At 57.9% G+C, this 21,659-nt stretch overlaps 1 protein-coding gene across 2 annotated transcripts in view; it reads left to right on the forward strand.

The window, feature by feature from the left end:
* GTF3C1 (general transcription factor IIIC subunit 1) overlaps window positions 1–21,659 on the forward strand; it is a 48,522-nt gene that overhangs the window by 20,752 nt on the left and 6,111 nt on the right. Inside the window, exons 9-29 of one of the 2 annotated variants that reach the window (XM_060172748.1) lie at window positions 246–567; window positions 960–1,177; window positions 2,511–2,647; window positions 5,645–5,798; window positions 7,375–7,478; window positions 8,303–8,493; window positions 9,373–9,633; window positions 9,846–9,991; window positions 10,691–10,788; window positions 11,558–11,654; window positions 11,767–11,944; window positions 13,855–13,996; window positions 14,482–14,617; window positions 14,894–14,978; window positions 15,069–15,269; window positions 16,634–16,791; window positions 17,370–17,512; window positions 17,770–17,851; window positions 19,119–19,231; window positions 19,881–19,943; window positions 21,173–21,266. In XM_060172748.1, coding sequence (XP_060028731.1) covers window positions 246–567; window positions 960–1,177; window positions 2,511–2,647; window positions 5,645–5,798; window positions 7,375–7,478; window positions 8,303–8,493; window positions 9,373–9,633; window positions 9,846–9,991; window positions 10,691–10,788; window positions 11,558–11,654; window positions 11,767–11,944; window positions 13,855–13,996; window positions 14,482–14,617; window positions 14,894–14,978; window positions 15,069–15,269; window positions 16,634–16,791; window positions 17,370–17,512; window positions 17,770–17,851; window positions 19,119–19,231; window positions 19,881–19,943; window positions 21,173–21,266 — 3,123 coding nt within the window. Of the gene's footprint in view, window positions 1–245; window positions 568–959; window positions 1,178–2,510; window positions 2,648–5,644; window positions 5,799–7,374; window positions 7,479–8,302; window positions 8,494–9,372; window positions 9,634–9,845; window positions 9,992–10,690; window positions 10,789–11,557; window positions 11,655–11,766; window positions 11,945–13,854; window positions 13,997–14,481; window positions 14,618–14,893; window positions 14,979–15,068; window positions 15,270–16,633; window positions 16,792–17,369; window positions 17,513–17,769; window positions 17,852–19,118; window positions 19,232–19,880; window positions 19,944–21,164; window positions 21,267–21,659 lie in introns of both variants that reach the window. The other variant, XM_060172750.1, reaches the window with a different exon arrangement.

Here is a 21,659-nt window from a genome sequence, read left to right on the forward strand (position 1 = left end):
GGGGACCTATAGCGGAGATGAATGGCTCTGTCCTTTTCACCCCTGTGGAGGACTCTGGGAGGAGCTGATGGCCATCAAGCCCGGGCGCCCGTCTGTGGCAGCTGTTACAAGCCCCTCCCCACATCCCCAGCTGTCCGCTGTTGCAGGTGAGGGGCCTGTGTGCAGTGTCCACCAGGTCCCGGAGCAGCCTCTCGCTCAGCAGTGTGACCGTCGCCTGAGCGCCTGTGCTCCTCCCGCCCCTCCAGGGCTTCATGGAAGACGAGGGCCGGCAGCGCACCACCAAATACATCTCCTGCGTGTTCGCGGAGGAGAGCGACCTCAGCCGGCAGTACGAGCGGGAGAAGGCCCGGGGCGAGCTCCTGACCACCGTGAGCCTGGCCTCCGTGCCTGAGGAGACGCTGCTGCCCGAGGCTGAGGACACCTTCCTCTCCGAGTCAGACAGTGAGGAGGAGGGTGGAGGCGGCGGCGGCAGCGGCAAGAAGAAAGGCAGAGGGGCCCAGGGGGGCGCCAAGTCCTCCTCCAGCCACGGTCCCTGGACTCAGCCCCATCACTCCACCCCGACCAAGGGTAGGGCTGCTCTCAGCAGGGTGGATGGGGACGGAGGGCAGGGCCGTGTGCCCCCTAGTCAGGGGCTCTGGGTGTCTTTAGAAAATGGCCTGCCCTTGCCGTAGACACTGGGGGGGGCTCACACCTAGACCCTGTCCCTGTCGTTTGTGTCAGGTTATCAGCCAAAAGGCCTAGACCAGGAGGAGACCTGACAGCTCTGAGTCCACTCTCATGGGCAAGCGCTGGTTGTGATCTCTACTGTTTAAACAGACGGACTCGCAACCTCTCCTCCCTTGAGCAGTCTGAAGAGGCCTGAGCATATTTGCGTAGCTGATCCTGGCTGGGGGTTCGGGATGACCTCCATGCCGACCTCGCCCGTCGTGCCCCCGCCTCACCCCTCCTCTCGCCCGCAGGTGGCTGGAAGGTGCTCAACCTGCACCCGCTCAAGAAGCAGTCATCATCATCACCAGGGGCCGCGGAGGACAGGGCCAGCCGGGGCACGGCGGGCACGGACGGCCTCCTGGAATCCAGCACCTCCTCAGACACCGGAGTGGCCTTTGGCACCCACTGCGTGGAGAGCAACAGCGGTGACATAGCCGTGATCGAAGAGGTCCGGCTCGAAAACCCGAAGGTCAGCTCTCCCGGGGTGCCCCCTGTGAGAGTCTGCGGCTCTGCATGACGTCCCCAAGGGAGGCTCTGGCTTCTTTCTTGAATCTCTCTCAGAAACAAAATAGTCTCTTTTCAAAAAGAGTCCAGGCAGGAAACCCGCCCCCCACAGTGCCTGCGGCAGACCTGCCAGGTGCCCAGTGGGAGGGGGCAACAGTCGTTCTGTGCCTGCCCCCCATGCTGCCCTGCCCTGCCCTTCCAGAGTCACCTGCAGGCTGGTCCTCACACCGCGTGTCACTACCCACTGTCACCTCCTGTTCCCTGAGCTGACCCCGGGGAGCTCAGTACAGCTGGTGTAGATAGGTCCCTCACCTTGGGCACCCTGGGCCCCTTGAGCCTTTGCCAGTGTCTGGAGACATCTTGAGGGTTATGACTCTGGGGAGAGACAGTGCCACCAGCACTGAATGGGTGGAGGCCAGTGGTGCTGCTCAGTGCACTGCCCAGCCTGAAATGTCCACCGGGCCAGGGGGACAAGCCAGAAACCACACGCCACAAAAAAAAATTGATCATGGGGCCGAGTGGTGGCACACCTGGTCGAGAGCACATGTTATGATGCACCAGGACCCGTCCCCACCTTCAGGGGCTGTTCGATGAGCAGTAAGCAGTGCCGCAGGCGCCTCTCACCCTCACCCTCTTCCTTTCCTCTGGATTTCTCTCTTGTCTCTGTCTGAGAAATGGTAAGTAAGTAAGCTAAAGAAGAGTGAGCGTGAAATACAGCAACACTGGATCAGAAGCTTCTGGCGAATTCTAGTTGCCCATCACAGTATTAAAGAGGTGGTAGGAGACCACCAACTACAAGGTGGTTGTCATTTCTTGGTGGAAAAAGCCCAAGAGGATTGTGGTCTGGGAGGTGGTGCATTGGGTGGAGACCCTCAAGCATGAGGCTCTGCGTTCAGTCCCCGGCTTTGAATATGTCACAGCGATGCTCTGGTGACGCCACCCACCACCCCTTCTCATCAGTGACAAAACAACCTGCATGAGGGACTGGCGTGCAGTCCTCCCCCATGGAGCTAGTTTCTGTCCTGTCATCACTGAGGAGAGTCAAGGGGAACTGGGGTGGTTGCTCTCCGCTTCTGCAGAAGGTTCTGGAGTAGCTACCAGCCACTCTTCACAAAGTTCTGGGCATACCCCCCGGCAGAGGTGCCTGCTGTTTTGAAAGCATTGAGGCAGTGGTGGTGGCATCTTCTGTAGGCGAACGTCCTCTAGACGCCCCTCAGTCCCAGAACGGACTCCTGAGAGCAGGATGCCCGGTGCAGGACACAGCCCCCGCATCCCTGTGCACTCGCTCTCTGTTCCAGGAGAGTGGTGGCTCACAGAAGGCTGGGAAGCACGGCCCTGGCCCCGACAAGCCCCACGAGACTTACCGGCTGCTGAAACGCAGGAACCTTATCATAGAAGCCGTCACCAACCTCCGCTTGATTGAGAGCTTGTTCACGTAAGGAGCCGTCCAGCCCCCTCCCACCCCCCAACAGGACGTCTCAGGCCACGTGCTCACAGACCACGGGGATGAGCCTTCTTCCACCACAGAGATCCTTGTGGTCTCCTTTCCCGGCAAAAAGAATCTAGAGTTCTTGTGATTTGAAAACCCCAGCCAGTGCATGGGGTGGGGTGAGAAGGGACAGACACGTGGAGCTTTTCTGCACCCTTGAAGTTAGAGTTGTGGTGTGGGCGGGCAAGTCCATGGTGGCAGTGGCTCCTCCTTCTTCTCCTCCTCCTCCGTCATGGTAGAGACAACAGAATTTGGGAGTAGAGAGGGGGAGAGACACCGAGTAGCACTGCTTCAGCACTGTGAATCCTCCCTTTCTGCAGGTGGGGACTGGGGCCACTTCTTTTTCTAGCATTTGCCCTTCTTCCGTAGCCAGTCAACAGCGTCAGGTTGAGCCTGATGTAAAGTTTCGAGACCTCCTTTGAATCTGGAGAGGTGGCAGTCGTTGACTATGTGGGTCATAGTCTGTCTGGAGCCGCAGGGGCAGTTCGGGTCGTCTCTGGCTCCCCAGCGATGGAACATAGCGGCGCACCGGCCATGGCCTGTTCGATAGCGATTGAGGAGGGCCCAATCATAACGTGCTAGGTCAAAGCCGGGTTGACGCTTGCAGGGGTCTGTGATGAGGTGTTTGTTCTTGACCTCAGCTGACTGCCAACTCTGTTTCCAAGAGTCTGGAACAGAGAAGTTCAGTGTAGGCGTAGGGGACCAGATTGGGTGTCGAGACGTCAAGCGTTGGACAGGGTGGGCGAAGATATCCGCGTATATTGGCAGGTCTGGTCGAGCGTAGACGTGGGAAATGAACTTAGATGATGCCGCATCCCGACGAATATCTGGCGGGGCGATGTTGCTAAGAACTGGCAGCCATGGAACCGGGGTGGAACGGATGGTTCCAGAAATGATCCTCATGGAGGAATATAATTTGGAATCGACCAAGTGGACATGGGGGCTACAGAACCATCCTGGGGCACAGTATTCTGCAGTGGAATAGCATAATGCCAGAGAGGATGATCGTAGTGTGGAAGCGCTCGCGCCCCATGAGGAGCTGGCCAGTCTTGCAATGATGTTATTCCTCGCGCCCACCTTTGCTGCAGTTTTTATGAGATGTTCGTGAAATGACAGAGTGCGATCGAGAGTAACGCCAAGATAGACTGGCTGGGCTTCATGCCGGATTCTCGTATCGCCAAGCTGCACATTAAGCTCACGCGAGGCCGAGGCATGGTGTAGATGGAAAACAGATGATACCGTTTTTGCAGTGCTAGGGATTAGTTGCCATTTTTTACAGTAATCAGATATCAGAGACATGTCTTTCGTGAGTGTTTCCTCGAGGATGTCGAACTTGGATGCCTGAGTTGCACAGCAGATGTCGTCGGCGTAGATGAACTTCCTTGAAGAAGTTTCTGGGAGGTCATTGATGTAAATATTAAATAGCGTAGGAGCCAGAACAGAGCCCTGGGGGAGGCCACTTGAGACAAGTCTCCATCTGCTAGACTTGTCACCCAGATGTACCCGGAAACTTCTGTTTTGGAGAAGAAACGATATAGTGTTGGCCACCCATGGAGGCAGGCATCTTGAGATCTTGACTAGGAGACCACGGTGCCAGACCGTGTCATAGGCTGCTGTGAGATCAACACAGACAGCACCCGTCTTTAAATTCTTCTGGAATCCATTTTCAATGTAAGTTGAGAGGGCCAGGGCTTGTTCGCAGGTAGATCTTCCTGGGCGGAAACCAGCCTGGGCGGGTGGGTGATAGGAATTTCTCTGTAAGATGAGAAATACATGACAGAAGCAGCCTCTCAAGGAGTTTGTAACACACGGAGAGGAGAGAAATTGGTCTATAGCTGGCGGCCAGTGTTGGGTCTTTCTTTGGTTTCAAAACCGCTATAATCTTCGCACGACGCCAAACTTTGGGCATAGACTCAGATTCCAAGATGTGGGACAGGAATGAAGCGAGCCACTTCTTTGCCGCGGGACCCAGGTTAAGAATGAGTTCTGGGGTGATGTTATCATAGCCAGCAGCTGTTCCCGGTTTAACCCTCTTCAAAGCGTCTTCCAGTTCAGACAGTGTAAAGGGAGAGATTTTTGGAGATGGACAATTTGAAGATTTTTCTAGATGACTGGGGCCACTAGAAAGTGGGAACTCAACCAGGTTCGCCACCACCCAGCCCCCGTCCCCTCCTCATGGGCTTCTAAGTGAGAGGAAAGACCAGCTTGGGAGATGTGCTATGGTGCCTCCCTGCTCAGCCGTGGCCTTTCTGGCCCACTCGGGGTCTTGCCCTGCACCAAGGACAGGAAGTCCCTCAGCAGGGCCGGGGTGCTGTTTCTGGCTGGCTGGCTCCCCTTCTGTGCGGGGAGGAATCTGTCGAGCTGTCTCTGGTGCCTTCTGTGACTGGAGTCAGTGTCAGTGCAGACAGCTACGTGAGTGAGCAGGGGTGCACCTCAGCTCCGTGCTGACAGACATGGAGATTAAGTGAACACAGAGTCTGAGTTCCTGATGGGAGACTCAGAATTTGATGCTGCTGTCGACAGTGCCTTTGTCACTGGCTGGCACTATTTATCACGGAGAGGGATTGTTCTTGATCTCAAGTCAACTTTTTTTTTTCTTGCCATCAGGTGTATCGATGGGCTCCATGCCTATACAATGCCCCCATTCCCTGTGGCCTTTTTCTTTTTTATATATAGAGGGCGAGAGACAAAAGAGGGAGAGAGAGAGACCTGCAGCATTGTTCAGGAAACTTGCCCCTGCCCTCATGTAGAATGATGTGACGTGTGATCTCTACCAGGCGCACCACCGCCTGGCCCCTTAAGCCAGCCTTCAAGGGGCTGTGCCCGTGCCCCCTAGTTCTGCTTTCTGTTAGTTGCTTTCAGGCACGGCTCGCTTGCCTGGGTAGAGAAAGGCCTTCTCTGTTGAGGTGGGGAACATGAATGGCTGCTTTTCTGATGTCCCAGGATTCAGAAAATGATCTTGGATCAGGAGAAGCAAGAAGGCGTGTCCACCAAGTGCTGTAAGAAGTCCATCGTCCGCCTGGTGCGGAACCTGTCGGAGGAGGGTCTCCTGAGACTGTACCGGACCACGGTCATCCAGGACGGCATCAAGAAGAAGGCAAGGGGCCCTCGCCACGCCCACCAAGCCAGCCTCGTCCTGCCTGGCTCCGCATGGCACCTCATGGCGCCGTGTCCCTGCTGCCCTCTTGCCGTCAACAACTCAGAACTTCCCGTTCTCCCTCCCAGTTTTGGAGACGGGGGTCAGCCCAGCCTCCCGTGAGCACCAGGAGCAGGAGAGAGGCTTGCTGTGCTTGGATCTCATGGCGGGGTGCCCGGTCTGTGGCTGGCCAGGCGAGAAGGAGTTAAGGCAGCAGAGTAGCTTCAGGAGAGCCTTGGGAGGAATCCCTTAGAAAGTGGGGATTTCAGACAGAGCACCTGGACCCTTTGTTTCTTATTCCTCTCGGAGTGCAGAGCAAACGTGTCCTGGGGGAGGGTGGTGGCCGCTCAGTCAGAATACACCAGCAAACGTGTCCTGAGGGGAGGGTGGTGGCCGCTCAGTCAGAATACACCACCAAGAGCCTTTCTCTCTTCCCTCTCCGTTTATCTGCTTCTGTAAAGGAGCTCAGGGGCTGTGCGCACATTTGAAGGTGTGAATGTTTTGGGGTCAGAGTGATTTGAGAGAGCCCAGCTGGGACCTGGGACCAGAGGGGTGGGGCTGTGGGGACAGTCGCTGGTAATTGCCTGCCCTTTTCACCAGCTACAGTAGAAATCTGGGCCGTAACAGCTCCACTTTGAGGGTTTATTTTCTTAATAAGCTGGTGAGGGCATCCTGGCTTGCTCTTCACTTGATCTTTTTTTTTTGAGACACTTGAAATTTGAAAAACAACACACACACACACACACACACACACACACACACACACACACACACACACACACACGGGGAGAGGGAGAGAAATACCTAAGAAACACAATTAGGTATTCTTCCCTGTTGGCAGCTTCTGTCACTTCTTACTGCAGTGTGTCAATCCCCTGGTCCCAGCCCTCCTCCCAGTCCCTGCCAGCCCATTGCTCTCTGCTGCCCTTCCAGAGCAGGTCCTTTGTCTGTTCGCATTGTGGGGACTACCTGGAGGCAGGAAGGGCTTCCCGCCCTGGGAGGTGGCGACTTGGCCCAGATAGTCGACACGCCCCCTGTCCTGTGGGTTCCCATCAGATAAGCACCAAGGTCACACACACCCCAAGATGGAGGTGCCCGGGGCTGGGGCTGGGGGTGGGGGTGAGGGCTCTGCCCCTCTGGCCTGTCCACGGGAACACTTCAGCGTTACGTATCCGCCCCAGAGCGCACGGGCCATGGGGATTACACTGTCTCTGATCAGCCACCGCCACCCACAGCCGTGTGCCCCTACTGCTACATTCTGCCTGGCCGGGGGTCCCCAGGAAGTTGACTGGGCCCGTGGCTATGGGAAGTAGAGAAATGGGGTGCTTTGTCTTTGCAGTGTTTTGAGTGCTGAGGGAAGGCTACCCAGCTGTGTTCCTTGTGAGTCCACGGCTGTGGCTGGGGGGTTGGGTTATGCCACCTGGCGGAGCAGCAGAGACCCTGTCCTGGCAGGCATCCCTCCTCCCCGGGGCGGCAGGTTGCTGGCTGCAGAGCCCAGCCGCTCATGACACCCACCCTCCCATCCCCCTCCCCACAGGTGGACCTGGTGGTGCACCCGTCCATGGACCCTAATGACCCTCTCGTGAGGAGCGCCATCGAGCAGGTCCGTTTCCGGATCTCCAATTCCAGCACAGCCAACAGGCAAGTGCGAGCACCAGCTCCCCGGCAGCCTGCAGGGACACCAGAGGTTGGTGGTCACCGGGCTGACTGGTGAAAACAGACCCTGACCCTGCCCCCCCCCCCCCCCCCCCCAGTCTAAGGGTCTGTTTCTGGATCCTTGTGAGTGTCTGTAAGTCTCACCACTCCCGGGCGGAATCCTCATTCAGATGAAGACGCTGCCCCCGGTACCCTAACACCGCCCACGTGGTGCCAGGGCTCAGCCTGGACTGGGGTTATGTCAGGGCCGTGGGCAGTGTCCTATCCAGTGAGTTAACTCTGGTTCAGTTCCTGGGTTCTTTGTGGAGATATACACACATGCGTGCACGCTCCTAACTGCCTTAGCCCCATTCTGACTGTGGCTAGGACGCGCCACATCACTGGCCCACGGTGTTTGAGACCCGCTCCGTTTCATAACGGCTCCCGGTGAGTGCAGTCGCCTCTCTGAGACTGCCTCCGATTGTGTGCATCTGAACAGGGAGAGCACTCGGGGCCGGGGGACGGTTCTCATAGGCCTGATCTCACGCAGGGATGTTGGCCACATCTCTCAGCCTTTGTGAGTTGACTCCACGTCAGGTTCCTCACGTCTGGCAATTATAAACGTGTCAGAGCACCCAGCACGTTGGGTCAGCTGCACACCAGATGCCTGTTTCCTGTGGGGTGAGGGGACATGGTGATCTGGAGGCCACCACAGGCCACACCTGCCCCCAAATGTCCATGTGCCTGGTCCACTCGGGCCAGTGGGCAGAGGCCTTTGAACCAAGTCCTTCGGCCTCCCGCTCATTGCCAACCTCATGCTGCAACCACAGAGTGAAGGTTCCCCAGCCTCCGGTGCCCGCAGAGGAGATGGAGGAGGACGAGAGTCAGGAGAAAGAGGGCATGAGCGAACTGGATACCTCCCAGTCCACCACTGCTTCCTCCAAGCCTGAAGGCGGACGGGCCAAAAAGACAGATGAGAAGATGGGCATCACCCAGCTGAAGAACTACAACCCCGTCATAGGTAAGGAGGCCATGCGGCTTCCGCTGTGGGCCGGGCAACACCGAGCCACGTGGTGGCCTCCGCCTGCCCTTCTGCTCCCCTGTCTCCGCGCCATCTCCTCTCTGGGGAAAGCCAAGGGACATGCTCTCTGTGACAGTGATAAGCTACTAGGAAAGCACCCAGACTTGGGGATACCCTGTACAGTTCCCATCTCTGTCACACCTTGGCTTACCCCCCCCCCCCGCATGCCCCTCCTCCCTGCCCTACCTTGTTGCTCAGCCCCCGGGTCCCTCCCGGGCACCCTGAGTTGGCACTGAGAGTTTGTGGGAACAAGTGACAGCCGTGCCCCACACCCTGTGCCTCCCCTTCCTTCCTAGCTTTTTCCACACGTGGGGTCCTTTCAGGTGTTTTGTTACTGTGTCTGCTCTACAGAGTCAATAGCTGGGCCGGGCAGTGGTGCACCCGCTTAAACACTTGATAGCAAGCACAGGGACCCAGGTTTGAGCCCCCAGCCTCCACCTGTGGGGGGGGGGGTCGTCTTCGTGAGCAGTGAAGCAGTGCTGCAGGTGTCTCTCTTTCTCAACCCATCTCCCTCCCTCCTCTCAATGCTCCTATCAAAGGGGGAAAAAAGGCTGCTCAGAGAGGTGGATTCCTGTGTCGGCACTGAGCCCCAGCGATAACCCTGTAGGAGTTTAAAAAGAAAGAAAGAGAGAGAGAGAGAGAAAGAAAGAGAGAGAGAGAGAGAGAGAGAGAGAGAGAGGAAGAAAGAAAGAAAGGAAGGAAAGAAAGAAAGAAAAAGAAATAGCTGACGGTCGGTTCTGCTAAAATGCCAGACCTGCCATCCCCCTCGATCGTTTCTGGATGAGGGTGGCTCACGCCCTCTCTCCCCTCTCACCTCAGTTCCTGGACTCGGGCGATCTCAGGGCTTCCTGCCCAAGATGCCGCGCCTGCGGGTGGTGCACATGTTCCTGTGGTACCTCATCTACGGGCACCCCGCCAGCCACACGCCCGAGCGGCTGGGCTTTGAGAGGGGTGCGGGCAGGCCGGAGCAGGGCCAGTCGGGGGTCCCGCCCTCCTACGGGAGCGACTTGGAGTCCTCCTTCGAGGACCCATCCGGCCAGCTCCCCCGGGAGACCGACGTGGATCTCTCCGCAGAGAAAGGTGAGCGGCGGGACCATGCGGAGTCACACCAGAGTGGGGGGGGGGGGGGGCGCGGCTCCTGTCTCCACACCGCCCCCAGCAGCACAAAAGCAGGTCCCCGTCTCCCCTGGCCTTCCTGGCGGATTCCGGGCTGCGGGAAGCAACGCCTCTCAGGGACACCTCCTCTAGGGTGGGGGCCTCACCTTCGGGCTGACTCGACTTTCCTCTCCTAGTGTACGTGGACGAGGCCTCCTGGACACGCTACGTCCCGCCCATCCCCATCCACAGGGACTTTGGCTACGGCTGGGCCCTGGTCAGCGACCTGCTCCTCTGCCTGCCCCTCTCCATCTTCGTCCAGATCGTGCAAGTCAGCTACAAGGTAGGGCAACGCCATGGCCGGAGGGGAGGGGTGGCCGCGCTCAGCCGCTCGTGGGTGCAGGCAGGCAGGAAGAGAAAGACTTGCACTTCTCGTTCCGTCAGTCACTAGACGGACAGACACAGACAGCTGCTGGAGGTATAAAGACAAGGCAGAGAGAGAGGGAGGAAAAGAGACCACAGCACCGAAGCTTTCTTACGTGCGGTGGGGCCAGGCCACATGTGTGCCTGTGACAGAGCAGAGCACTGTCCGAGGGATCTTTAATTTCATGGTCCTATAAATGACACGTTGATGAAAAATTCTTTTAGTGGACATATCTGAGGGCAGCTCCCAAATGCTCTCCTTATGAACACACTATCTGATTTAGCTAATAATAATAATAATAATAATAATAATAATAATAATAATAAGTGTATCAAGAGAGAGAACCAGCATCACTGTGGCTTCTGCAGTGCTGGGGTCAAACTCGGGACCTTGTTCCTGAGAGACCCGTGCTTACCCACTGTGCCTCCTCTCAAGCCTCTCTGAGTCACAAACGCACGTATTTGCCCACCGACCCCGAGAAATGCCTGGCAGGTGGGCTGGAGGGCTGTGAGGAGACACGGGGAAGGCCTGGAGAGGGCCAGGGGCAGGCTGGCAGAGACCAGAGCCCAGAGGAGGTGAGGCGAGCGAAGGCGAGCTGATCCCCGGCCCCACCCCTAGGTGGACAACCTGGAGGAGTTTCTCAGCGACCCTCTGAGGAAGCACATGCTGATCCGCTTCCTCCCCAGGCACATCCGGCAGCAGCTTCTCTACAAGAGGTGAGGCCCTCAAACCGGCACCGGGGCCCCCGCAGGCCCCTGAGTGGTGGTTCACCAGGGAGGGGGAAGGGCTTCGGCCCCCCAGCTTGTGAAACCCGGGCTTTTCGTTTGTCCAGCCAGCTGTGAGTCTTCCACGCACAGCAGGTCCAGGGGAGTATGGGCTGCCCATGTGTCTCTGACCCCAGGGTTTCTCTGCCGGAAAACGGGCGAAAGCTTGCGCGAGGCTCTTGTTGTGGGCGCTGCTCCTGCTTCACTGTTCCCACTTTTTGTTTTGGATAGAGACGGGGAAATTGAGAGGAAAGGGGAGGAAGCGAGGAAGGGAGAGAGACACGCGCAGCCCTGCTTCGCCACTTGGAGTTTTCCCCTTGCAGGTGTGGGCCTTGAACCGGGGTCCTCGGGCACGGTGACGTACTCTACCAGATGCACCACTGTCCGGCTCTTCTCAGTGTCTTTTATTAAGGGGGGAAAATGATCTGGAGAGAGAGAGAGAGAGCGTCAGAGTGTCACTTTGGCACATGGGGATCAAACTCTGGATGCCGTGCCCGAGAGTCCAGTGCTTTACCCACTGCACTACCTCCCGGATGGTACCTTTGGTTTCTAAATGAAGCACCCAGGTGGGATCATTGCTCCTTCACCTTGGGGGCCATCGGCCCAGGGTTGTGGCAGGCCTGGGCCATTCCTCCAGGTCCCCTCAGCCGGAAAGCGTGAGACGTGAGTAGCCCTCGTCGGCCCAGCAGCCCCCCTGTGAGGACACGCCCCTGTTTTCCAGACGCTACATCTTCTCGGTGGTGGAAAGCCTGCAGCGGCTGTGCTACATGGGGCTGCTCCAGTTCGGCCCCACGGAGAAGTTTCAGGACAAAGACCAGGTAGTGCGCGTGGCCCGAGAGTCTTCCCGGCCACCTCACTCTCTTTCCAGGCCCCTGTCCCCTCCTCTGTGGATGCCGAGGCGCCATCCTGCCCGCCCGGGTCTCCCTCTAGGTCTTCATCTACTTGAAGAGGAACGCGGTCATCCTGGACACCACCACCTGTGACCCGCACTACAACCTGGCCCACAGCACTCGGCCCTTCGAGAGGCGTCTGTATGTGCTCAACTCCATGCAGGACGTGGAGAACTACTGGTTCGACCTGCAGTGCATCTGTCTCAACACCCCGCTAGGTACCTAGCGCCTCTCTCTGCTCAAGGTTCTTCCTCTGGTCTGCGGGGCTCTCGCTAGAAGATACCAGGCCTAGCCCACGGGGGTTTGTGTGTGTGTTGGGGGCCGGGGGCAGCAGCTTCCAGGCAGAGCGAACATCAAGTCAGACGCCCAAGTGGGTGGGGACAGAGTGGTGAGTGAGATTGAGGAGTTAGGGAGCGGGCGGGGTGGGGGTGGGGTCTTAGGGGACACAGGAAGAGTCTGGGTCGGTTTCGAGAGCTGGGAGCACTGTCGGATGTTGTGAGGGAAGAGAAGCAAGACCAAAAGGTGTGTCAGAGTTCGCCCTGGCTTCCGTGTGGAGAGGGAGCTTGGGAGGCGCTTGGTGTCGGAGACAGGTCAACTGAGGACAGGGGAACAGAGTCGGAGGACGCGTTGAACGGCTAGACACTTGGGGTGCTTTCCGTCTCGTCCTCTTCTCCCCGGAGTGGCCCCTGACCACAGTCAGTTGATGCCGTCCCTTCCCGCTTCAATGTCCCCTCTTAGAGAAAGCCCCTCCAGCGTCTGTGCAGCTGAAGGTCACCCTAGAGTGGTGAGGCCTCTGCAGTGAGGAAATAAAACGCTGTCCGTCAAGCGAGTGGAGGGTTAGCGCAAGGCAGCTTGGCAGCTCCAGCCCTGCATCCCCTGCTCCGGGCCAGGCTGCAGCCTCTCTCTCCCTGCCGCCTCTCCCATGAGGACCAGGGTGTCTGTCACCTTTGGTTTGCACCCAGGGCAGGAAGCCTGTCCTCCTTGTGCCACAGCACAGAGATGAGGCCACACTTGGATTTCTCGCGACCAGTCACATCATTCGTGCACCAGGGTCATCTCACACTGAGATTGGGAATCTTTTTGTTTGTTTGTTTGTTTTACCTTTTGTTGCCCTATGTCGTCCTTGGATAGGACAGAGAGAAATGGAGAGAAAGACAGAGGGGGGAGAGAAAGACAGACAGACACCTGCCGACCTGCTTCATCACCTGTGAAGCAACTCCCCTGCAGGTGGGGAGCCAGGGGCTCAAACCGGGATCCTTCTGTCGGTCCTTGCGCTTTGTGCCACCTGGGCTTAACCCTTTGTGCTATTGCCTGGGATTGGGAATCTTTAGAGGACCTGGAGAATGAGCTTCCCAGACCAACAGCATTCAGCTGCGAGCCAGGCTTCTCCCGTCCTGATTCTTAAAGTGCTCCAATTCTCCTGCATGCTATACCGAGATAAAAATTTGCGAACCGGTGTATTATTTGCACCACAGTTTTTCAGGCTTACGGCAGGTGAACTTCCATCTCTCTTTCCTGTTTAGGAGCAGAAATGGGAGGTTTATTGAGTCCATTAATCGGGCTGATTCAGGCATTAATTCACTGAACATCTGAGCAGGTTCTGCCCGAGGACCGAGGGGGAGAGCGCCATATCATAGTAACGTCCTGCACTGCTCTCAAGCAGGAAAGGGCCCCCTTGCTGTGCATGCGCGTACGTGTGTGTGTGTGTGTGTGTGTGTGTGTGTGTGTGTGTGTGTGTCCCGCCCAGAAGCATCCTCAGCCTGTTGCCACCCTGTGTTCCTCAGGTCTTGGCTGCAAACTGCCAGACCCTTCACCTGCTTAACTCTTGAATATAATTCTTGGCCACACTGGAGTCCCCTTGACACTGGGCAGGCACTGGGGGCCCGGCAGGGCCAGAGAGACTGCAGGGGTGCAGTGCCCAGAGGCTGGCTCTTGCCATCACAACTGGGCAGCGTCCTCCTCACAGCACCCCCCTTCTTCACGCTGGCTCCCAGCAGCTCCACGGGACCACCCCAGTGTCCCCATCTATGTGCGGTGACCCCTCCTGCTGACCCCCACACGGAGGCATCTCACCTGAGGCGCCTCTGCCAGCAGGAGGCGCTGCAACGGGGCTTGTCTGCTTCCACAGGCATCGTGCGCTACCCGCGGGGCAAGAAGACCAGCAACGTGGACCAGGGCAGCGACGAGGAGGGTAACCTGCAGAAGGAGCAGGAGAACGCCATCGACAAGCACAACCTGGAGCGCAAGTGCGCCATGCTGGAGTACACCACGTGCGTGCCCGCCCGGGGCTGGGGACGGGTGCTGGGCTGGAGTACACCACGTGCGTGCCCGCCCGGGGCTGGGGACGGGTGCTGGGCTGGAGTACACCACGTGCGTGCCCGCCCGGGGCTGTGGGCAGGGGCGCCAGGCTGGCAGCTCTGCTGGCGTTGCAGGAAGAGCACTGTGGCTGGCAGAATAGCCCACCTGGATGGTGTGTTGCCCAGGTCTGAGCCCCAGTCCTGCGCACTGGAGGAAGTTCTGGTGCTGTGGTCTCTTTCCCTCTCTGTCTTTCTGACAAGCCTGGAGCACTGCTCAGCAGTGGCGGCAACACAGATACAGCAGTCTGCGAACATTAAAAGCAGGGGTCTGAAGAGTTCTTCACATCAGCCCCCTAGTGTTTGGGGGGAAGGTGGGAACCAGCTACAGAAGCCCCCTGCTCCTTTCACGGCTCCACTTGGTCTCCCAGGAAGCCCCTCTGTCTCTCCCGTCTCCTCAGGGGCAGCCGGGAGGTGGTGGATGAAGGCCTGATCCCCGGGGATGGACTGGGGGCCGCCGGGCTGGACTCTAGCTTCTACGGCCATCTGAAGCGCAACTGGATCTGGACCAACTACATCATGAACAAGGGCAAGAAGGTGGGCAGGGCCCTACCCCTCCCCACCCCTCCCCACCTCTCCCCTCTCCTCCAGCTCAAGCTGCAACCGGGGCAGGTGCTGCCTTCCCGCTGTGTGATGGGGACACCAGGACCTTCCTGGCGCCTTCTGGTTTCTGTGGTCTGGGGGCCAAAGGTCACATGGGGGGTCAGGTGACCTGGGGGTGAGGCGGGGAGACGATATCCAGATGTCTTTCTGGAACACAGGTGCCCGTGCCCGTCATGCACACCCATTCACTGTGCTGCCCCCCCCTTTCAGGACAACCCCCCGGCAGAGAACGGTTTCACCACGAGGCTGCAGACATTCCTGGCCAGGCGCTCGTTGCCGCTCAGCGCGGCAGGAGGTATGTGTGCTCACCCCAAGGCAGACAGGCGGCCCCTCGTCGGCGCAGCCCGGCCCCTGGGGAAACCCCACTCCCACCGTCACCCTGCAGGCGGCGACAGGTCGCAGGCCTGGGGTGACGCACAGCCTGGGGAGCTCTGCACCGACGGGATGGAGCAGGTGGAGGTGGAGCTGGAGCGCGAGCCCACGGAGGACCGGAACCAGAAGGTGAAGGGGGGGAAGAACCAGAGGCGGAAGCGGCTCAAAGTCCTCAAGGACCCGGCGGTGAAGAAGATGAAGAGAAAGAGGAAAGGTGTGTGCTGGCCAGCGGCGGCTTGGTTTTCAAGGGGTCCACGGCCCCCGTGCAGACTCAACCCCAGGAACTCTAGCCATGTCTGTGTACAAATAAAAGGCTCTCTCTGCCTTTTATTTGGTGTACTTTTAAGATAAATGTAATATTTATGTGAGAGAGAGAAAACGGCGCCAACCAGAGCATCTGGTATATGTGATGTCAGGCTGGAACTTCAACCTTTCTGGCTGAGAGACCAACCCTCTCTCCACCTCCCAGTCTGCTCATGTGCTTCGTTTGGCCAGGGCCCTGCTCAGCTCTGAGGACTGGGTTGAACCCGAGACCTCTCAGTGCAAGTTCTGTGTACTATGTCTGCACGGTCTCCCAGGCCCTTGTCTTTTTAAGCCAGCGTTTCCATGTCAGCAAAATTCCTCAGTTCAAAATTCCTAGTTTTATCTCCAGTGAAAGGAAAAACAACCCAAACCCTCACTGCTAGCCAAAAAACCCTGTGGTGTTTTTGTTTGTTTGCCTTTTAATATCTTCCTGGCAATAACGTATGGCGTCTGCCTCCTGAAGCTGCCACCAGAAGGTCTCCCGAGGGGAGGCGGCTTTGGAAAGTGAGTGGCTTGGGGTTTGAATCCCTTATCTTCAGCCTGGTGACTGTGTGCGTGACTTCGGGGGAGCTGTACCTCACTGTGTGTCAGTGTCCTCGGCCGAGAAGCACAGGGAGTGGCAGCAGCCTTCCCACAGGAATATTGCGCAGCTTAAGCCGGTGCTTGACATGTCGTGGCTGTTCCCTGATGGTAGTTTCCTGACGGTTGGCGTTTGTTTAGAGCTGTTTGTGCTCAGTGTCTACCAGCCTCACGGCAGCCAGGTGGGATAGGCCTTGCCCCACAGTGTGTCTGAGACTTGTTTTATAAGCCTCAGTGCAGGCAGCTTCAGAGGACTGGGCGCACACACACACACACCACCCCCCAGAAAGATTGGAGATGGGCAGGCAGCCAACAGAAGGTGCCCAGCCTAGACTTGACACTAGACACTAGACTTGACAAGGGGTAGGACCAGCTAGTGATGGTGGTGGTGGTGGTGGGGTCTTCTGTGTGTCATGGCTCTGGCTTCCAGAACAATGACGTCCCTGTTGTGTTTGCTTGTTTCCGTTAAAACTGAGAGGGGAAGGTAGATGGAGAGAGACCCCGGCAGGTGGGGAAGTGGGGGCCTCAAACCCAGGTCCTTGTGCGTGGAGACATGTTCCTTCAACTGGGGTGTGCCCCCATCTGGCCAGAGCAGTGAGATTCAGGGCCCCACAGGGACTCTTCCCAGTGGGGCAGGAACACTGCCTCCCATGCCCACCCCAGTGGCGACTCCAGCCCCCCCTCCCGTTTCTCCAGAAGAGACCCCAGAGGCCAAAAACAAGAGGCTGCGCTACCACGACGAGGCCGACCAGAGCGCCCTGCAGAGGATGACGCGGCTGCGCGTCACCTGGTCCACGCAGGAGGACGGGCTGCTCATGCTCTGCCGCATCGCCAGCAACGTCCTTAATGCCAAGGTAGCCCTGCCCCGCCCCTCCCCCGCCCCTCCCCGCCCCGCACCACGGCTACTGGGGCCACTCACCCCTGCCCCCAGGCACCGCATGGGGCATGCTGGCTGACGCCCAGTGGTGCGCTTGTCACCACACAGATGGGAGGAACAGCCGTGTCTCCCACCCGGCCCGCACGCCGGGGATGCCAGGCCAACGCTGCCTGGCTTGGCATCTGGGGGCCGCTTCTTTCTGAAGCCAGGTTGCCAGGCCCCCTGAGCTCTGCTTTCCTGAGCCAACCTCGCCACTCCCCACCCCCCGTTGGCACAGTGCACCCCACTCCCGCCAGGTCCCACGCCTCCCTTACAGCCCCTCGCTGAGCACCTCTGTACGCTCAAAAGCCCCCTCATTTGCCCTCAGCCGCTTCAAGCACCCGACACTGAGGGAAGGCAGCTTGTCTGGCCGGATGCTGGCGCTGGGGCGGCTCCTCTGTCCCTGCCCCTCAGCCACGAGCAGGCGCCACATATCTGCCGGGAAAGGGACTGCGCGCCCGTGAGAGTGTGGGCTTCCGGTACAATCACCACCTGTCTCTACTCTGTCTGATCCAGGTGAAGGGCCCGTTTGTCCCCTGGCAGGTCGTGCGGGACATTCTGCACGACACCTTTGAAGAGTCTCTGGATAAAACATCCCATTCGGTGGGGCGACGCTCTCGCTACATCGTCAAGAACCCACAGGCCTACCTGAACTACAAGTAAGCCCCCCCGGGAGGGAGGCCATGCATGCTTCCAGCCATCCCCTGCTGCTCCCAGTTGCACCTTCACTCTCCTGGGCTCAGCCCACAGCATAGCCAGGCTGTCCTGGGTTCTGATTGGAGTGTGCCACATTGCCACATGATTTGAGACCAGCTGTGTGAGCTCAGCGCCGCCATCCTTGTGACAGACAACAGAGCGGATGCCAGTCAGGCCTGTTTGGTTCCGACCCACTCACACACCCGTCTGCTCTCTGCAGGGTCTGCCTCGCCGAGGTGTACCAGGACAAGGCACTTATTGGAGACTTCATGAGCCGGAAATACGACTATGCAGACCCAAAGGTGGGCCGCCAACAAACAGAGTTTCCCCGCTCTTCGGGAGTGAGCCCTGCAGTGCTCAGAGATGACTGGGTGTGCCTGCCCCTCCACAGGGCTTCTGCACCCCCCAAATGGTTGCCCGGGCTTCCTGACAGGGGCCTACACAAGCCTGCTCTTGGCTGCTCCCTGGTGGAACTGGGGCAGGGCCTGGTCTGGGTGGGAGAGTGCCTGCCCAGACCTGTCCTCTGTCTGGCCCTGTCATCAGCTCACACTGGTCGCGGGTCACAAGTTAACCACCTAGGAGTGGAGCTCCAGCCTCCCTCACAGGGAAGGAGGAGGCAGACGATGCAGTGTCCCCAGGGGGACAGTATGGCCGCCAGGGTGTCAGGAGGGCTCTGGATGCCAGTGACAGGAAAAGGCTTCCCAATAGGGGCTCTCGGCTCCCTTGGGCAAGCAATCCTGGCTGCTTCCAGAAAAGCAGAGGTGTCTCTTCCCTCCCGGTCCCCAGAGACCAGCTCTCCAGCTTCCTGCCTGGGTCACCTGCAGGCTGCCAGCTGATTGCTAGCTCATAGGCCTTCACGGCGGAAGCTGGGCGGAAGAGTGGAGAAAGGCAGCCCACCTGACCCTCATCTCAGGGAGGCGGCAGCCATTGTTGACTTAGACCAGCAGGCTCCCTCTAGGGGAGGGGACGATAGACTGTCTTCCCCAGCTCAGAGATACCAGCGTTGAGCCCGGGCCCCAAAGCCGAGGCCCGTTGAGTACAGGAAGGGGGTTCAGTTGCAAGGTGTCAGGGGGACTGGTGGGCGTGGAAGGTGGCAGGGCAGGTGGCACAGACACCACAGGGATGAACTAGCTGGCGTGTAGGATGCGGTGGCGGGACCCTGAGGCTGTGCTGTGACCCAGGTCTAGATGGGGAACCACACGTGGCTATAGGGGGAGGGGACCAGCTTGGGGTCCACATTTTGAGGGAGGCCGTGGAGTAAAGATGCTAGCTTGCTCAGAGTAGACCAGAGAGGATCATAGGGGTTTGTGTGTGTGTGTGGGGGGGGGGTGACAAGGAGTGAGGCCTGCTGCTCTGAGGTGCCTAGTGACATTTTGGGGACCACGGGCCAAGATTCAGCCTTCCCACCTAGGGGTGGGGTCAAAGCCGGAGGTGTGAGAGTGACAGTCACGGTGGTGAGTGGCCAGCCGTCCTCGGAAGAAGGTGACAGGATCGTCCTTGATGTCTCAGTGAAACCTTTCCTGAGGGAGAAAACACAAGACTTAACTCCTCACTTTCTCACCCTGAAAGGTTTGTGCCTTTGAGTTTCGAGAATTCGTGGAGAGGCTCAAAGAGAAGTTCAGTTCAGCCCTAAGGAACTCTAACTTTGAGATTCCAGACACACTGGAGGAGCTCTTTGCCAGGTAAAGTGTCCGGGAATAGGCCGGTGGCTCCCCAGGGCAGGGGGAGAGGCCCCTCAGCACTGCACTGCTGCTCCCACTGCCATCCCCCCTCCCACTCACTTCAGGCCTCCTCAGGTGGCCACCATGCTCTTGCTGAGTGCTTGCCTTACGGGTGAGGCACCCTGGGCTGGTCACTAGCCATGGGTCTCACACTCCCAACCCCCCATCTGTAAGCAGCAGGACCAGGGCTTGAACTCCCCAGAGGGTCTGGTCTGACGCCAGAGCCCTCACTGTCCCATCTTAGGCGCTTACTCCACACATGATACGGCTGCTTGGTTTGGGTGTTTCTTCCCACACTTCTTTCCGGGGCTTGTTTTTCATTATAATGAATCCACAGTTTTATACCCTCCTCCCATAACGATTTGACACTGACTCCCTGCCAGTTAGTTCAGTGTGTGTGTGTGTGTGTGTGTGTGTGTGTGTGTGTCTTCATAATTATCATAAAGTAGACATTCCTCATTCAGACTTCATGGCTGTGTTTTAGCATGTGACATGTCCCCAGCATTCCAGCCCACGAGTGTTCAGGTCGTCTCGAGCAGGCAGCAGCTCAGCTGGAGAAGTTCTGCTGCGCCTCAGTCCTCTGACCCTGTCTTGTGTTGGTTTTTTGCAGATACCGAGTTCTGGTGATTGGGGATAAACAAGATCAAATGGGAAAAGAGGATGAACTGAACAGGCAAGTGCCGGCCGCCTCTTCCTGCCCACAGCCCGGCACGGGGCGGGGCTCCCAGGGCCGGCTCTCTGAGGAGCCAGTGTCTCCTGCAGCACAGTGGCTGCAGCAGTGACCACAGCTCAACTCGGTGTCAAGGATGGGTGTCTAGTGGGCTCCAGGGTGGGCCTCCCAGCCGCAGTCTCGCGGGTACCACCGTCCTGGCCTTGGGACAGCTTGGGTGGCGAGTTTGAATTCTCAGCTTGCCAAGTAAAACTCTGCTTTAGCATGTCTAGCCCTTCACCCCACCCCCTTTCAGTCTCAAGATGAGCTACATTGAGTTTGGCTTCTGCCTAATGCTTCTGGAGACGTGCGTTGCTTCTGATCACCCCATTAGAGTGCCGGGCTAGCCTCGCGGGCAAGAGCCAGATGACCAGGGACTCATGGCTGAGCCGTACGCAGTATCTCTTTATTCATGTAGAACGCAGCGCAATCAAAGCCATCTAAACTATCTATAATCACAGTCCTGTCCTTATATATAGACTGGCCAAGTAGGGTGGAAACAGGATGTGACGTAGAGAGGGTGAAGCGCAAAGTGACTGGTGCAAATCAGGGTGTGCTAGGAGAGGGGGCGGAGCAAAAAGATATCATGAACCAGTGGGGATTAAACCAATGCCCAGAAGGCAGGGCGGTGCTTAGTTAACAGTGGTTATATAAATAGAATACAGTGTTAAGCAGGGGGGATTAAACCAATGAAACAGAAGGGGTCTTAGAAGCAGACCAACACATTAGAGAACTCACCTTAAAATGGATGAAAGTAGAAGCACTGACCACAGTGGGTAGCTGTCCTGTGAACCTGTTTCCAGGAGAGGGAGCTCACCAGGGTGGCCTGGGGTGGTGATGTCACACACACATAAGGGCCTGACCAGGGCTGGGGAGGAAGGAGGGACGGACGCCACTTCCAGGCTGCTTCCTACTAGACTAAAAATCGCTCACTTAGTCAGAGGTGAAGACGGAGCCTTTGATCCGTTCTGGTTCATGAATAGTTTTCACATTCATGCTCTTTTGAGACTGGGAAAAAAATTCTATTTTATCTGGACAAAATAACTCAGTTGGAAGAGCATTAAAGATTGGATTTATTTTCATGAGAGACCCCAGAGCACTGCTCGGCCCTGCCTGTTGCTAGTGCCGGGGACTGAACCTGAGCCCTCAGAGCCTGCCACATGACATGCTGCCTTGCCCCCCGACCCTTGCAGCGTGGATGACATCCACTTCCTGGTGCTTCAGAACTTGATCCAGAGCACGCTGGCCCTCTCAGACAGCCAGATGAAGTTCTGCCAGTCTTTCCAGGTGAGCAGGCGGATACCAGCCTTGCCTCTGACACTCTGAGGCCTGGTGTGTGCGGGGCTGGGACTCAAGGGGCATCCAGTCCCTGTGTGACACCTGTGACTGGGCGGGGCAGTGGGCAGCCAGTCTTCACCTGCCTCCCCCCCAAAAAAAAAAAAAAAAACGCCACTAGGATGGTCCTGCTGTGTTGCTGAATGAGGGGGAAGGAGAGAGAAGGCAGCAGACCTCCCCCAGGCCGTGTTGAGCCTGGGATGGCGGCAGTGGTATAAATGCTGATGTTTGGGGTTCAGAGCAGTTGAAAAAGCAGTGTGCCTGGGATCACAGTCCCGGCTTGAAACCTGGGTCCTTTGGGGGGGGTGCCAGGAGGGGCCTGCTCCCCACTGAGTGTTCCCCTTC

This window comes from Erinaceus europaeus, chromosome 15 (genome assembly GCF_950295315.1).
Source record: "Erinaceus europaeus chromosome 15, mEriEur2.1, whole genome shotgun sequence".
In the NCBI taxonomy this organism is placed as follows: Eukaryota; Metazoa; Chordata; class Mammalia; order Eulipotyphla; family Erinaceidae; genus Erinaceus; species Erinaceus europaeus.